At 45.8% G+C, this 17,460-nt stretch overlaps 1 protein-coding gene across 1 annotated transcript in view; it reads left to right on the forward strand.

Annotated features, from left to right (window-relative positions):
• LOC144491893 (uncharacterized) overlaps positions 1-17,460 on the forward strand; it is a 181,783-nt gene that overhangs the window by 61,422 nt on the left and 102,901 nt on the right. The window contains exons 30-34 of the mRNA XM_078210184.1: positions 999-1,064; positions 7,924-7,959; positions 12,384-12,419; positions 15,080-15,127; positions 17,241-17,276. Of these exons, the coding sequence (XP_078066310.1) occupies positions 999-1,064; positions 7,924-7,959; positions 12,384-12,419; positions 15,080-15,127; positions 17,241-17,276 (222 nt within the window). The remainder of the gene's footprint in view (positions 1-998; positions 1,065-7,923; positions 7,960-12,383; positions 12,420-15,079; positions 15,128-17,240; positions 17,277-17,460) is intronic.

Genomic DNA, 17,460 nt, shown 5'->3' on the forward strand with positions numbered 1-17,460 from the left:
AGCACTGCCCCTTCATCAGGTGAATGGGAGTTCTGTTCTCAAACAGGGCATATAAAGACACAAACTCAATTTACAAAATAATGGTTGGAATGCGAGTCTTTACAGGTAATCAAGCCTGAAAGGTACAGACAATGTGCATGGAGTGAGAGTTAAGCACAGGTTAAAGAGATGTGTATTGTCTCCAGCCGGGACAGTTAGTGAGATTTTGCAAGCCTAGGCAAGTCGTGGGGGTTACAGATAGTGTGACATGAACCCAAGATCCCGGGTAATAAGATCATTAGACAGGAGTGTTCTCTTCCTGTTGGGGAACACTTCCAGCAGTCATGGGCATTCAGCCTCTGATCTTCGGGTAAGCGTTCTCCAAGGCGGCCTTCACAACACACGACAACGCAGAATCGCTGAACGAAAACTGGTAGCCAAGTTCCGCACACATGAGGACGGCCTCAACCGGGATCTTGGGTTCATGTCACACTATCTGTAACCCCCACGACTTGCCTGGGCTTGTAAAATCTCACTAACTGTCCCGGCTGGAGACAAGACACATCTCTTTAACCTGTGCTTAACCCTCTCTCCACTCACATTGTCTGTACCTTTGATTACCCCCCCGTAACGAATCGGATTCCAACCATTATTTTGTAAATTGAGTTTGTGTGTTTGTATGCCCTGTTTGTGAACAGAACTCCCACTCACCTGATGAAGGGGCAGCGCTCCGAAAGCTTGTGGCTTGTGCTACCAAATAAACCTATTGGACTTTAACCTGGTGTTGTGAGACTTCTTACTGTGCATCTTATAGGCAGAACGCACTGCTGCTACTGAGCGTCGGTGGTGGACGGATTGAATGTTTGTAGATGTGGTGCCAATCAAGTGGGCTGCTTTGTCCTGGATGGTGTCAAGCCGCTTGAGTGTTGTTGGAGCTGCACCATCCAGGCAAGTGGGGAGTAGGGTATATTTACATGTATTTCAGTAACAAGCTTAATTTATTTATCGTAAATTTGCAGGTCATATTTTTCAAAGGGCTTGAAGCAGCTCCAATACAAGGACCACAGGGACCCTCAGGAACCCCGGTAAGATGGCAAGATGGTCGTTACTCAGGCAACTTAACCAATATCAGACGCCAATTGATGGAGAGCTGGGAGCCCCTGGCTCCAATTGCAAAAACAATACCAGAGAGAATTTTGAGTCAAAATATGGTTAAAATAATGTAAGTAAATAAAGAACAAAGAACAAAGAACAATACAGCACAGGAACAGGCCCTTCGGCCCTCCAAGCCCGCGCCGCTCCCCGGTCCAGGATTGAATCCTGAATCCAGGATCCCCGCCCAATTTTCCAGCCTATCTACATACCAATATCCTATCCACCGAGCTGCCCCTCACAGCTACGATGCTTATGATGTGATCAAATGTGATCAAACGTCTTGTTGAGCAGAATCAAGGGAGCTCTACACTGCATGTGGCCCTTGTTACCACAGGGAACTGGAGCTCCAGCCAGGATTGGCCTGTCACCTTGCCGAGCACGTAGAATTTGGTGGTGTGCAAATGTAGTCTACGTGATTTTCCAAAAGGCATTTGATACAATACCGCACGACAGTCTTGTAAGCAAAGATACAGCCCCTGGAATAAAAGGGACAGGAGCAACATGAAGTTGGCTGAATGACAGGAAGAGAGTAGTAATTAATGGATGTCCGTCAGACTGGAGAAAGGTTTGTAGTGGACCTCCCCATGCATTGGGATCCATGCACTTCCAAATTGGCAGATAATAGGGAACCTGGAAACATGTAGAACTTCAGAAGGACATAGGCAAGTTGGTGGAGTGGGCAGATAGGTGGCAGATGAAGTTCGCTGTGGACAATTGTGAAGTGATTCATTTTGCAAGTGAAGTGATTCCCTTGCAAACATGGAGAGACAAAGATTTGATTTGATTTATTATTGCCACATGTATTGGCATACAGTGAAAAGTATTGCTTCTTGCACGCTATACAGACAAAGCATACCGTTCATAGAGAAGGAAAGGAGAGGGTACAGAATGTACTGCTACAGTCATAGCTAGGGCATAGAGAAAGATCAACTTAATGTGAGGTTAGGTCCATTCAAAAGTCTGACGGCATCAGGTTGGGATGTGACCTCAGATTTTTGTATCTCTTTCCCGACGGAAGAAGGTGGAAGAGAGAATGTCCGGGGTGCGTGACATCCTTAATTATGCTGGCTGCTTTGCCGAGGCAGCGGGGAGTGTAGACAGAATCAATGGATGGGAGACTGGTTTGTGTGATGGATTGGGCTACATTCACAACCTTTTGTAGTTTCTTACGGTCTTGGACAGAGCAGGAGCCATACCAAGCTGTGATACAACCAGAAAGAATGCTTTCTATGGGGCATCTGTAAAAGTTGGTGAGACTCACAGCTGACATGTCAAATTTCCTTAGTCTTCTGAGAAAGTGAAGGGTGCAATTCTTGAAGGGATGCAGGAGCAAGGGGACCTGGGTGTATATGTACATAAATTATTGAAGATGATTGACAGGTTGAGACTGTGGTTAATAAAGCATACAGTATCCTAGGTTTTATTAATAGGGGCATAGAGTACAAGAGCAAAGAGGTTATGTCTAACTTGTATAAGACAACGGTGAGGCCTCAGCTTGAGTATTGCGTCCAGTTCTGGGCACCACTTTTAAAAAGAAGTGAAGGCATTACAAGAGGCTGCAGAAAAGATTCATGAGAATGGTTTCAGAGACAAGAAACTTCAGTTCTGTAGAAAGATTGGAGAGGTTAGGAAGAGAAGATTAAGAGAATTAATTGAGATATTCAAAATCCTGAGGGGTCAGGGGAGAGTTGATAGGGAAAAACTGTTCCCATTGGTGGAAGGATCGAGAATGGGAGGGCACAGGTTTAAAGCGATTGTCAAATGGAGTAATGGAGGCAGCGAGTGGTTAGAATCTGGAATGCGCTGCCTGAGAGTGTGGTGGAAGCCGGTTCAATGGAGGCATTCAAGAGGGAATTGGACTGTTACTTGAAAAGGAAGAATGTGCAGGGTTACAGGGGGAAGATGGGGGGGGTGGTGGATGGTACTAGGCGAATTCCTCCTTCGGAGAGCTGGTGCAGACATGATGGGCCAAATGGCCTCCTGCTGTGCTGTAATGCTTCCGTGACTCTGAAGAATGTTGAAGAAGAATAGTTTGAAAGGACAGACATGAAGAAATTTATAGCTGTCCTAATCCGCTGTAAAGAGAGAGGATTTCATACTGAAGAAGTGTTGTCCATAAAATGATCTGCTTTGGTTTAATACAGGGCCCAGTGATTGTACAGCATGTAAGTACAGCAATCTGCGTATCCAAGCCTTTAACTATCAGGAATCCAATTCCTTCAGCACTCTCTAATATAACTAATAACATAACAAAACCGTCCTTAAAAGACAACTCCATTCAATCCTTTAACTGTTCGAGATATTTCTTCCTCTTGATATATTGAAGGCAGCTTGGTTAATATTATAGCCCTTTTCAATTCATAATGCAGTCCAGCCTTTAAATCAATTACAGTGTCACACTGTAAGGCAGTTAGGGGTAAATTTGATGCTCACTTCATACCCTAATCTGAGTTTTTTAATGTTTTAAAAATAATTGTCAGTCATTGAAAATTGGGGTTACTCGGAGGTGATGAATTAACACTGGTTTAAATCCTTTTTTGTGACAACCCCATTTGCAGCTGTATTAATCAAACTGCACCAGGTTACCATTCTTAAATAAAAGAAACAATATCTTTCGAAACAATTCTTTTCAAGAAGCGATATTTTACAGCATCTTCCAGATGTGCTGGCTCGTGTCAGATTTTGCGTTCCGTGACAGTGAAGTGAGTTTGAGAACAGCGAGGGGGACAAAAGTACTTCTCAAAACAGGGGGAATCTTGTGTGTGATTTGCGGGTACTTATTGTTCTACCTACCCTGTTATCTTGTCGACGACCGGGGACATCAAGTACGTCTCATCATTCTAGAATAGGATGCTATTTTTTATTCATTTGGGACATGGGTATCGCTGGCTGGCCAGCATTTATTGCCCATCCCTAGTTGCCCGAGGACAGTTGAGAGTGGTTCTACAGTCACACGTAGGCCAGACCAGGTAAGGATGGCAGATTTCCTACCCTAAAGGACATTAGTGAACCAGATGGGTTTTTCCGACAATCGACAATGGTTTCATGGTCATCAGTAGATTCTTAATTCCAGATTTTTTTTAATTGAATTCAAATTCCACCAACTGCCGTGGTGGGATTCGAACAGGGGTCCCCAGAACATTCGCTGAGTTTCTGGATTAATAGTCTAGTGATAATACCACTAGGCCATTACCTCTCCTACAATGACATTGGTCTACAGCAGCTAGTTATCCTGCATTATATTATATTGATGTGGAATAAGCATTGTACAGAATTGCATTAACCTGAAATAGATCTACAACATGGCAGTAAGGCACCATGACCGGCCAGGTTAAAGCATGTTTCACAACACTCATAGCTAGTGCAGAGCCACAGAACAGCTGGTCAAGCATGATTAATGCTATAGAACAAATTACCATAACGGGTGGGGATTTTCCAGCTCCTTCCCTCCCCGCACCGTGCTGCATATTCTCCGACAGCAGAAGTGGCCGCACCATTGGCCGACAGCAAGACTTTCTGGCCCATCAGACCATAAGATGTAGAAGCAGAGGTAGGCCAATCGGCCCATCAAGTCTGCTCTGCCATTCAATGAGACCATTGGCGGAATTTTCCTGTGGGAATCGTAGCGGGCGGGACAGGAAATTCGGCAGACCATTTAAAGGTCCATTGACCTTGGGCAGGAATGTCTGGACAGAAAATCCCACCCCATGACTGATCTGATGTGATGATCCTCAACAAGGGTTATCGGCATAAATTCCCACCTTATCCCCATAACATTTGATTCCCTAACTGAGTAAATATCTGTCTATCTCAGCCTTGAATATACTTAACGACCCAGCCTCTACAGCCCTCTGCGGCGATGTCTGCGGGGTTTTTCATGCCCTGTACCCTCTCCCACTGGGGAACACGCCACAGGAAGATCCCGACTGTGGGAAGGGCTGGATAATTTTGGCCAACGTTTCTAATAATTTAAATCTCACATCTGGAGTCTGAGAGCTCTCTGGCACTCATAGTTTCAATCAGTATCTTGATATGTAATTTTTTATTAGACAAGACTGCAGCGAGGCCACCCTTCTGCATTTTTCCAGAGCTGTGCAACTCTCTGCAATACAACATCTTATTCTAAATCAGTTTGAGATCGAATGAGGAGCTAACTTTTGGTTTCTTGGTAGTTGATCCCCTCTGTAGGCAGATCACACATAGGAACATAGGAATTGGGAGCAGAAGTCGGCAAGTTGAGCCCTTGGAGCCTGCTCCACCATTCAATCAGATCATGGCTGATCTCTCCCTGGTCTCAAACCCACCTCCCCACCTGTTCCCCATATCCCTTTCTCCCTATTTTTATTAGAAATATATCTATCTCCTTCTTGAAACCGTTCAACGATTCAGACTCCACCGCGCTATGGGGCAGCGAGTTCCACAAATTCACCACCCTCTGCGAGAAGTAGTTCCTCCTCATCTCAGTTTTAAACCTACCGCCTCTCAACCTATACCTGTGACCTCTTGTTCGAGATTGCCCCATAAGGGGAAACATTTGGTCTACATTTACTTTATCAATCCCTTTTAATATTTTATATACCTCGATGAGATCCCCTCTCATCCTTCTAAACCCCAGCGATACAAGCCCAAACCCTTTAATCTCCCTCATACGCCAATCCTTTCATCCCCGGAATCAATCTGGTGAACCTCCTTTGAACTGTCTCCAATGCCACTACATCCTTCCTCAAATAAGGAGATCACAAATAAGGAGATCACAAATAAAGAGATCACAACTGGACACACATACTCCAGATGTGGTCTCACCAACACCCTATACAATGCACCCTATACAACATCCTATACACACTGTGCAGAGGAATCTCCATTCAGAATGTGCATTGTCCAAAGGAACTAGCATCTTGCATTCCTGTTCAGTTACTACCCTATATCCATGCTTAGAATCATGTTTGTGTAGTCTGTTCATTGTGAAGTGGAGAAGTGCTCTGTGCCTGTGTATGCACATAACTGTGTGTTTTGCACTGTTCTGAGATGTCATTCATTACGCAAGGGGAACAGTAACGGGGCAACTAGATAACTTTTCTCTAGATGATGACTGAGTAATTTGTAAATCTGTGCACATGAATCAGTTGCAGCATAAAGTGAACAAAGCTCATGGAAATTAGTGCTGTCTTTATGGTTACAATAGCAGGCCGATCCCAAGGCTAATCTTCAATCTATGTCAGCCAAAGCCCAGTTGATTGCATGTGGGTGGCATGGTGGCACAGTGGGTGGTTGGCACGGTGGCACAGTGGTTAACACTGCTGCCTCACAGCGCCAGGGACCCGGGTTCGATTCCCAGCTTGGATCACTGTCTGTGCGGAGTTTGCACGTTCTCCCCGTGTCTGCGTGGGTTTCCCCCGGGTGCTCCGGTTTCCTCCTACAGTCCAAAAGACGTGCTGGTTAGGGTGCATTGACCGTGCTAAATTCTCCCTCAGTGTATCCGCACAGTGCTGGAGTGTGGCGACCAGGGGACTTTTACAGTAGCTTCATTGCGGTGTTGATGTAAGCCTACTTATGACACTAATGAATAAATTTTTAAGCTTAAACTTGCTTCTGAGTTAGAAAGTTGTGGGTTCAAGTCCCGTTCCAGCACTCGAACACCAAAGTCAAGGTTGATATTCCAATGCTCTCCACTGTTGGAGGTGCTGGTTTATGGATTAGACATCAAATCAAGGCCACATCTGCCCTCTCAGCTGGTCGCAAAAGATCCCATGGCAGTATTTCGAGGAACAGAAGCAGAGTCCTGGTCGATATCTATCCCGCAATCGACATCACTAAATCAGATTACCTGAACGTCATCACGTTGCTGTCTGTGGGAGCTTGCTGTGCACAAATTGACTGCTGCATTTGCTACATGACAACAGTGACGACACTTCAGTCATTGGCTGCGAAGCACTTTGGGATGTCTTGAGGTCATGAAAGGTGCTATAGAAATGTAATGGTTCTAAGGGTGGAATCTTCCTGTCCTGCCCACCATGGGAATCGTAGCAGGCGGGACATGGACCATGCAAACGCCCTCGGGCAGGATGTTTGGGCCTTGGGGCAAGCGCAGCTGGAAAATTCCGCCCTAAGTGTCCTATGTTCCTTTTAAGCAAGAACCAAGTTGATTCTCTCAGTTAACTGGGAAGATTTGGGTGCGATGCTGCAACTATGGAAGACTGTGCAGTCTTTCTTTTGTTTATAAAAGAGTAATTATCAGCAGAAGATCATGACCTCTGTCTGGGGTCAATAGTTCATGCGATTGATCCTCACACCAGGATCTGAGTGAGTGAGTAATCTGGTATTTAGTCGGTTTAGCTCAGTTGGCTGGACAGCTGGTTCATGATGCAGAGTGATACCAATAGCGTGGGTTTAATTCCCACACCAGCTGAAGTTGTTCACGAAAGCCCCGCCTTCACAACCTTGCCCCTCGCCTGGGGTCTGGTGATCCTCAGGTTAAAATCACCACCAGTCAGCTCTCTCCCTCAAAGTGCCTGTGGTCCTCTGGCACTATGGCATCTTTACCTTTATTCAGGCAGGACTGAGAGAGTGCTACGCTGTCAGAGATACCTTGTGTCGGATGTGATGTCAAACTGAGACCTCATTCATGAGCAAAAAGCTGAGATGGTGACCCCAAAACCCTTGGTTTCTTTCTCAAGTAGCTGACATTAGATTATTACCACGCCCTTGTCATATTGAATGAAATTCAGAATGTAATTCAAACATGAATATAACATTTATAAATGAATGGCTTTTCTTGTTTTTTTACAGGGAATTCCAGGTATCCCAGGAGCCACAGGTACACGTGTAAGTTATTTACATTATTTTCTCATAGATTTATTTTAAGCGTATCTTCGCACACACGCTTTTTTACCCTTTGGGGATTAGTGGGGGGAGAAAGCAGAGGAAAGGTTCCTGAGTTCATTATCAGCTGTTGAACTTTTTTTGTTACTCATTCGTGGGACATGGGCATCGCTGGCTGGGCCAGCATTTATTGCCCATCCCTAGTTGCCCTGGGGGCAGTTGAGAGTCAACCACATTGCTGTGGCTCTGGAGTCGCATGTAGGCCAGACCGGGGTAAGGACGGCAGATTTCCTTCCCTAAAGGACATTCGTGAACCAGATGTGTTTTTCCGACAATCGACAATGGTTTCATGGTCATCAGCAGATTCTTAATTCCAGATATTTTTAATTGAATTCAAATTCCATCATTTGCCGTGCCGGGATTCGAACCCGGGTCCCCCAGAACATTAGCTGGGTTTCTGGGTTAATAGTGTGGCGATAATACCACCAGGCCATCGCTTCGCTATAAACTGTGCTATGAACACTCCTTCTGTGGATAACAAGTCCTAGTGTTGGATCTGAACCCAGGGCTCCTGGTCCAGAGGTAGGGACGTTACCCACTGCACCACAAGAAGTCTGATTCATAGATCACAGGATTTCACTTATCAATGAAGACTTTACTATTGTCAATCTTCACAAACAAATTGAACTTTTTTTTTGGCGTTTCCTCTGTCAGTTATTTGGCATTATTCCCTATCACATTAAGTCGGCCAATAGGGGATGGTTGGGAGAATATGGTAAATGGTTTTCTGTTTAAATCAGCAACAGCCAGTTTCTGAGTGACACCTTTCTTAAATACAACTTTCTGCATTTTGATTTGTTGTATTTCTCTCGGTGTAGATTTTATTTTGGGCGGCACAGTAGTTAGCACTGCTGCCTCATGGTGCCAGGGAGCCGGGTTCGATTCCGGCTTTGGGTCACTGACTGTGTCTGCATGGATTTCTTCCAGGTGCTCTGCTTTCCTCCCACACAGTTCGAAGATATGCGAGTTAGATTGGTCGACCATGCTAAATTGCCCCTTAGTATCAGGGGACGAGCTAGGGTACATAGTGGGGTTGTGGGGATAGGGCCTGGGTGAGATTATGGTCGGTTCAGACTCGATGGGCCGAGTGGCCTCCTTCTGCACTGTAGGGATTCTATGTAACAATGTACAGTTCTCTCTCCACCAAGCTCGATCCTTCGCACTGTGCGTGCCTGCTTCCCAGTGGACATGTGCCCGAGCCTTTCTGCAGCTCTGTTCTTGTCAGTCATTAGTCAGTTACCAAAGAAACTAAGAAGGGCATTTGTTGAAATATATGATTTGATATCGGTCACCATAGGTGTGAGAGTCGGACTCTGAAGAACGAGGGTGAGATGAAGAGAACAGCTTTTGAAATGCCGGTAAGGGAGGGGGATGCCCAGAATTAATTGGATGGGCAGAAAGACAAATGGAGTGAGTTTGCTCAAGCGCTGAAGGTCAGGAATCAAAATGGTCGCTAAGGGGCGGCACGGTGGTTAGCACTGCTGCCTCACAGCGCCAGGGACCTGGGTTCGATTCCCGGCTTGGATCACTATCTGTGTGGAGTTTGCACGTTCTCCCCGTGTCTGCGTAGGTTTCCTCCGGGTGCTCCGGTTTCCTCCCACAGTCCCAAGATAGGCGGGTTAGGTTGATTGGCCATGCTAAATTGCTCCTTAGTGTCAGGATAAATGTTCGGGGTTAAGGGATAGGGCCTGGGTGGGATTGTGGTCGGTGCAGACTCGATGGGCCAAATGGCCTCCTTCTGCGCTGTTGGGATTCTAAGTACAGTTAGAGAGAGAGTTCTCACCAAGTACAGACATTGGAAACACAGGCCCATCAACCTTGTCCTGGCAACCATTGCAGGAGAAATTGAGGGTAAAAGCAGAAGAAAGATCAGAGGGGTGGAGAAGATTGAGACGTGAACTGAGGGAGGCTTAAAGAAAACCAGAGAAGATGCAAAATGATGATAGTGGCCCCACTGAGGATACGGTGAGAACAAATGATTGAATCATTCAATCGGAAGTCCCCCTTTGTCCGGTGGTCACAGTGAACATATTATAAAATAAGTCTGGGCGGTTCCAGATGGTCCACCACTTACAAAACCCTCCCTCAGTCAACACGGACTCAGAGAGGCCACAGGGTGGCTGGAGTTGGAGATGGTGAAGGATGACCTATTGCTGAAACAATGTGTGATTCTGAGACTGGAGAAGAGTAGAGAAACTTTACTCTGTACCTAGGTGTGATATATCTGACCAGACCATAAGAACAGGAGGAGACCATTCAGCCCCTCAAGCCTGCTCCGCCATTCAATAATTAGACCATGGCGGATTTGGACCTCAATTCCGTTTTCCATACCTTGGATCCTTGAAATCCTGACTCCAACCGAAACCTATTGTGACGATACTGTGCCTTTAAGAAATGTATTCATGTCATGTTTCTCGTGAGGGGTATGTTTAAAATCCAGCTCTGGTTTACATGGTGCCAATTTGTCTGCAAACCAGACAGCTCCATGCTGAGAATGCAGGAAAATAATTGATTCCAGCTGGGGACGTGCTTGTTTTAATCTGAGTTAATGCATTTTTGTTTATTTTGGTTTTTCCCCTGGGGTTTCAGCGTCGGGTCTGATTAGGTTGATTGATGAAAGACAGAGTCATGTGCTATTGGGAGGAGCTAAGCTTACAGGGAAAAGCAAACAGTTTCTGCCTGGTCCTAAAAGAAGCAAGAGGTGTCTTTCTCTCCCTCTCTTGAGGCTGTTGTTTGAGTGTCAGAAGACATGTGTCTCTCTCTATCTCTCTCTCGATGTTTTCAAAGGCTCTGGGACAGTTAATAAGTAAAAACACATAAGCTGGTATTGTTTGCTAACTTGTTTTGAAGAGGCGTTTAAGTCTATAAGAGGAATATTGTTTAAATTGGAACTAATAGAGATAGGTTAGCGGCTAAGAACTGTATCTTGTCATGTTTAAGTATTTCAGTTGGTAAAACTTAAGCTAATTCATTTGTTATCATTAAACTGAATTGTTAAGTTACTTTTGATAAAAGCTTCCAAGTGGGTGAGTCGAATCACACCTGGAGTGAAATACCTTATCCTCACACTAATGCAAAAATGGAAAAACTGTTGGGGTCTAGTCAGGTTTCAGAACATCGGGGATTCTGCTCTGGCACCTGAACACTATCAATGCAGACCTGATAGCTTTAATTATCACAGCAGTGCTCAACCCTGAGACAGGGAGCCTGAAATGCAAAAGGTTTGGTTCCCTAGCATTGGTATCCTTCACTTTCAGTGATCCAGGATAATTTTTATGTGGAGGCATGAATCTTAAAGTTCTTCAGTCAACTTTCTGAGCATGTGCTATCCCTCACAATACCCAAAGTGGTCACTATTTGAAGAGAATCAAATCTCTTTGCACTTTGCACACATCCTGGTCCCAGAGGATTGGGGGACAGCCAGTGTTGTCCTGTTATTTAAGAAGGGTAGCAAGGATAACCCAGGTAATTATAGCCAGTTAGCGGGGGATGTTTTTTATACAGAGAATGGTGGGGGCCTGCCAAGTGAGGTGGTTGAGGCAAATACTTTAGCAGCATTTAAGACTTATCTGGATAGACACATGAACAGATGGGGAATAGAGGGATACAAGTGGTTGGCCTAGATAGGACAACGTGATCAGCGCAGGCTTGGAGGGCTGAAGGGCCTGTTCCTGTGCTGTACTGTTCTTTGTTCTTTGTTTCAAGTGAAGAGCATGGTCTGAGGTGAGGATATTGAGTTTGTTTAGACTTTATTGCCAGCCATGGCTTGGTTGGTAACACTTTCTGTTTCAGAAGGTTGGGATTGGTAATTACATGAGTAAGATGGGCAAATTACTCGGGTAAAATGGGTCAAACACAGGCAATTGGGACTAGCTTAGGGGTTTAAAAAAGGGGTGGCATGGACAAGTTGGGCCGAAGGGCCCGTTTCCTTGCTGTAAACCTCTATGACTCCAGCCCCACTCCGGGACCTCGAGCACATAATTGAGGCCAAGAATTTGTTGCAGTAAAACAACTTGAGGAAGACTGTGTGATGGGATGTTTGAATACACCAAGACACCTGGCCAATATTTATCCATCACCTTAGACTGTCAGAGTAAACCCCCATGAACTAGCCACTCATCTCAATGTTACCTGTGAAATATTTGCTGAGTTTGTCTATAATGCCGCAGTGACTGAATGTTGGGTATGAAGTCCTTTGTGACCTCTTGGGAGATCCGGTGACGGCCTACGTGATGAGCAGCAGCTTAGTTGATTGGGCAGTGTAGGTGTTGTCAAGGAGAAGGTCAAGGGGTCACCTTGAGCCACACTGATCGTGTGTATAACATTCACTTGATTGTGTCACCCAAGTTCATGTCTTGTATTTTCAGGGAGAGAAAGGCGACTCGGGTCCCAAAGGACAGAAAGTAAGTATCTAAAGCTCTCTCTCTCGCACGTGAATGTGTTAAAAATACAGTCTGGGCCCATCAACATCTGTAAAGTGAGGAGATAGATTATAAATCCATAAGATATAGAAGCAGAATCAGGCCATTCAGCCCATCGAGTCTGCTCCGCCATTCAATTATGGCTGATAGATTTCTCAACCCCGTTTTCCCGCCTTTTCCCTGTAACCTTTGATCCCCTGACCAATCAAAAACCTATCTATCTCTGTATTAAAGACACTCAATGACCTGGCCTCGACAACTTCCGAGGCAATGAATTCCACTGATTCATCACCCTCTGGTTCAAGAAATGTCTTCTCATCTCGGTTCTAAAGGGTCACCCCTTTACTCTGAGGCTGTGCCCTCGGATCCCAGTCTCTCCTACTCATGGAAACATCTTCCCCACGTCCACTCTATCCGGGCCTTTCAGTATTCTGTAAGTTTCAATGAATTCCTGCCCTCATCCCTCTAAACTCCATCGAGTACAGACCCAGAGTCGTCAAACGCTCCTCATACATTAAGCCTTTCATTCCTGGGATCATTCTTGTAAACCTCCTCTAAGCTCTCTCCAAAGCCAGCGCATCCTTCCTTAGATACGGGGCCAAACATTGCTCGCAATATTCTAAATGTGGTCTCACCAGAGCCTTATACAGACTCAGCAGTACATCCCTGCTCTTGCATTCTAGTCCTCTTGAAATGCATACTAGCATTGCATTTGCCTTCCTAACTACTGCAAGTTAAAGAGAATCCTGAACCAGGACTTCCAAGTCCTTTGGGTCGCCATTTTGGATGTGGATGCATTAACATTTCAACAACTTTGAAGACTGATAGTATTCTCAACCATTCTCCCATCTTTTTCCCATAACCTTTGATCCCCTGACCAATCAGGAACCTATTTATCTCTGACTTAAAGACACTCAATGACCCGGCCTCCACAGCCTTCTGCGGCAAAGAGTTCCACAGATTCACCACTCTCTGGCTGAAGAAATTCCTCCTCATCTCAGTTCTAAAGGGTTGTCCCTTTACTCTGAGGCTGTGCCTTGGATCCTAGTCTCACCTAGCAATGGAAACATCTTCCCCACATCCACTCAATCCAGTACTTTCAATATTCTGCAAGTTTCAATGAGATCCCCCCGCATCCTTCTAAACTCCATCGAGTGCAGACCCAGGGTCCTCAACCGCTCCTCATACATCAAGCTTTCTATTCCTGGGATTGTTCTCGGGAACCTCCTCTGAACCCTCTCCAAGGCTAACACATCCTTCCATAGCTACGGGCCCAAAATGGGGCGGCACAGTGGCACACTGGTTAGCACTGCTGCCTCACAGCGCCAGGGGCCTGGGTTCGATTCCCGGCTTGGGTCACTGTCTGTGTTGGGTCTGCACAATTCTCCCCGTGTCTGCTTGGGTTTCCTCCGGTTGCTCTGGTTTCCCCCTGCAGTCCAAAGACGTGCTGGTTAGGTGAATTGGTCATGATAAATTCTCCTTCAGTGTACCCGAACAGGCGCCGGAGTGTGGCGACTAGAGGATTTTCACAGTAACTTCATTGCAGTGTTAATGTAAGCGTACTTGTGACTAGTAAATAAACTTAACAAAATTGCTCGAATTATTCTAAATGTGGTCTCACCAGTGCCTGATAAAGCCTTAGCAGTACATCCCTGCTTTTGTATTCTAGTCCTCTTGAAATGAATGCCAACATTGCATTTGCCTTCCTAACCACCAACTCAACCTGCAAGTTAATCTGAAGAGAATCCCAAACCAGGACTCCCAAGTCCTTTGGGCCGCCATTTTGGGTGTGGACTCACCATCATTTCAGCAACTTTGAAGACTGGTGTACAGCATTCTTGCCTTTGAGCCGAGTCCGACTCCAGAGACTTGAGTGTGTCACCCAGGCTGACCCTACACTGCAGTACTGAGAGAGTGCTAAACTAACATATCTGCCATCTTTTGGATAGATGTTAGACCAAGGCCCTATCAGATGGATGTTAAAGATCCCATGGACACTCGCTCAGAGAAGAGCAGGGCAGTTGTCTCCGATGTCCTGGCCAATGTGTATCCCTCAAAAAGATGACAAAAAATAGATTCAAAGTTGAAATAGTTTACAAAAGAAGAATAGGTCATTATAGGGGCGGCACGGTGACACAGCGGTTAGCACTGCTGCCTCACAGCACCAGGGACCCGGGTTCAATTCCGACCTCGGGTCACTGTCTGTGTGGAGTTTGCACATTCTCCTCGTGTCTGCGTGGGTTTCCTCCGGGTGCTCCGGTTTCCTCCCACAGCCCAAAGATGTGTGGGTTAGGTTGATTGGCCATGCTAAATTGACCCTAGTGTCAGGGAGATTAGCAGGGTAAATCTGTGGGGTTATGGGAATAGGGCCTGGGTGGGATTGTGGTCGGTGTAGACTCGAGGGGCCGAGTGGCCTCCATCTGCACTGTAGGGATTCTATGATTATCTCACTGCTCTTAGTAGCAGTTTGCTGTCCACAATTTGGCTACTGGGATTCCCACATCACCACAGTGAATATATCTCAAAAAAGCCGATATTAAAAAACTTTTAAAGGCGAGAAGGCAACTTTGTGATTTTCTTTTGATGTTGAGAAACTTGGTCAGACATTATGAAGAATTTCCTCATTCTTTGATCTCTGACAGGGTGAAATTGGTTTTACTGGGCAGCCTGGAATACCAGGGACATCCGCTGTAAGTACAGAATGCTTTCTGAGTTTTGTTTTTCCATCTTAGTTTGGTGTCGCAGGCGAAAGATGGGAGACCCATTAATGAATCGCTGTGGCGGTGTGATACAATTCAGATAGGGAGTTGCTGTGGCAACGTGCAGTTTTATGTTATAGTCCAGAGATGTGGATAGTGATGGGAGAGGATCCAATGTTGTTTCCTTCACATGACTGACTCATAATCTCTCCAACCCTTAATTCCATGCCTTTGGTGTATGTTGGAAGGATTTACAGGTTGACACATTCAATCTGTTTGACTGCGCCACGAAGTGACCGTCCTTGACCACCAGGCTGCGGTGGGACTCGAACCCAGAGCTTTTGCTTCAGGGGCAGGGTCGCTACCCACTGCACCACAGAGCCTCACAGGAACAACTGCATTCTAGCAATTACATGATGTGGAGATGCTGGTGTTGGACTGGGGTGGGCACAGTAAAGAAGTCCCACAACACCAGGTTAAAGTCCAACAGGTTTATTTGGAATCACAAGCTTTCGCAGTGACTGAGAAAGGAGGGGCGCTCCGAAAGCTCGTGGTTCCAAATAAACCTGTTGGACTTCAACCTAGTGTTGTGAGACTTCTTACTGTAGCAATTACACGCCATGGTCACACTTGCATTGATTTTTCATTCTTTGTAATGTTCTCAAGAGTTTGCAGTAGGTTATTACCAGTTATATTGTATATTGCAGTTAGTGCACTAAGCTCCACCATTGAAATGCTCAACTCAAAGTCAAACACAAAGATAATAGGCGGGATTTCTTTACGGCCTCGCTTGTCCCGAAACCATAAACTCCCGCCTGAGGTCAATGGACCTTTCCATGTTCTGCCCTCATCCGCTCCGATTCCCATGGCGGGCAGGACGGTCAAAATCCAGCCAATGGCCAGAATTCTCCGACCATTCATGCCCCGTCATTGCTGCCAGAGAGAATGGAGAATTTGGCATTCAACCAAATTTCCGTTCACTGCAGCGGGGCGGGAGAATATCGACTGCGAGGTTGGAGAATTCCTCCTAATGGGCAGGATTTTCTGCAAACCCCCCCACCCCAGGCAGTGTGTTTTGTGGCAGCGCAGCCTGCCATTGGCTGGCAGTGGGATTGTCCAGTCCCGGTGCTGTCAACTGCATTGTCTCCCATTGCTCGCGCCTCTGCGGCGGTGGGACTGGAAGATCTCAGTGCCGAGGATGGCTGGAAAATCCCATCCAACAGTGAGAATCAATCCCCCTGCTCGGGAGTGGGTGGAGGAGGCAAATAGCACGTCACCTCCAAGATTCCATACTTTACCTAAAGTTGGGTTGGAGCATTTATGCCAGGATGGATCTGTGGGGCCGAATGGCCTGTCTCTGTGTTGAAAGTTCTTCATTTTCCCATCGAAGCTCATTGGTCGAATCTTCGCAGAATCTAAATGGCAGATGGACACATGTTCTCAAAGAAAATACACGAGATTATATTCTCTCAGGTGCTGAGTGGCTAATGTATCACTCAGAGGCCATTCCATTTTACAAAAATAACCAAGGGTGGTGACTGAAACAGAATTACTCCAGGAAGAACTTGGGAGAATCAGTTGGTTAGGGTTCAACATCCTGTCCATCTTCCTGTAGTCACCATTCTCATATATTCCCACATAAAGGTTTTAGCTCAGTTGGCTGGATGGCTGGTGAGTGATGCACTGTGACGCCAACAGCATGGGTCCAGTTCCGTTATCAGCTGAGGTTATTCATGAAGGCCCCGCCTTCTCAACCGTGCCCCTTGCCTGAGGTGTGGTGATCCTCAGGTTAAATCACCACCAGTCAGCTGTCCCCCTCAAAGGGGAAAGCAGCCTCGGGTCATCTGGGACTATGACAACTTTACCTTTATATTCCCACAATTAAGCCATTATCATCGCTTTTTAAGGAACATTCTTGACGAGTCTTGACAAATACATGAATAGGATGGGAATAGAGGGATATGGTCACTGGAAGGGTAAGGGGTTTTAGTTCAGTCGGGCAGCATGGTCGGTACAGGCTTGGAGGGCCGAAGGGCCTGTTCCTGTGCTGTAATTTTCTTTGTTCTTTGCTCTTTGTATTAATTCAATTTATTTCTGTTTGCAGAATGTTGAAGATGCTCTGTCAAAATTCGGTCTTAAGGTAAACAGCAGAAAATTAACCTCCTGATTTAATGAGGGGAAATTCCTCTGCCCGTATTCACTTGTGTCAATTTTGTTTTCCTTGCACCTTGCTTCAATAATTCCCTCATCATCCATTGCTTCATTCTTCCAATTTCATTTTTTGGCATTGATTTATATTTCTTTGAAGTGCCAGACTCAAAACG

Source organism: Mustelus asterias, chromosome 3, assembly GCF_964213995.1.
Source record: "Mustelus asterias chromosome 3, sMusAst1.hap1.1, whole genome shotgun sequence".
Lineage (NCBI taxonomy): Eukaryota > Metazoa > Chordata > Chondrichthyes > Carcharhiniformes > Triakidae > Mustelus > Mustelus asterias.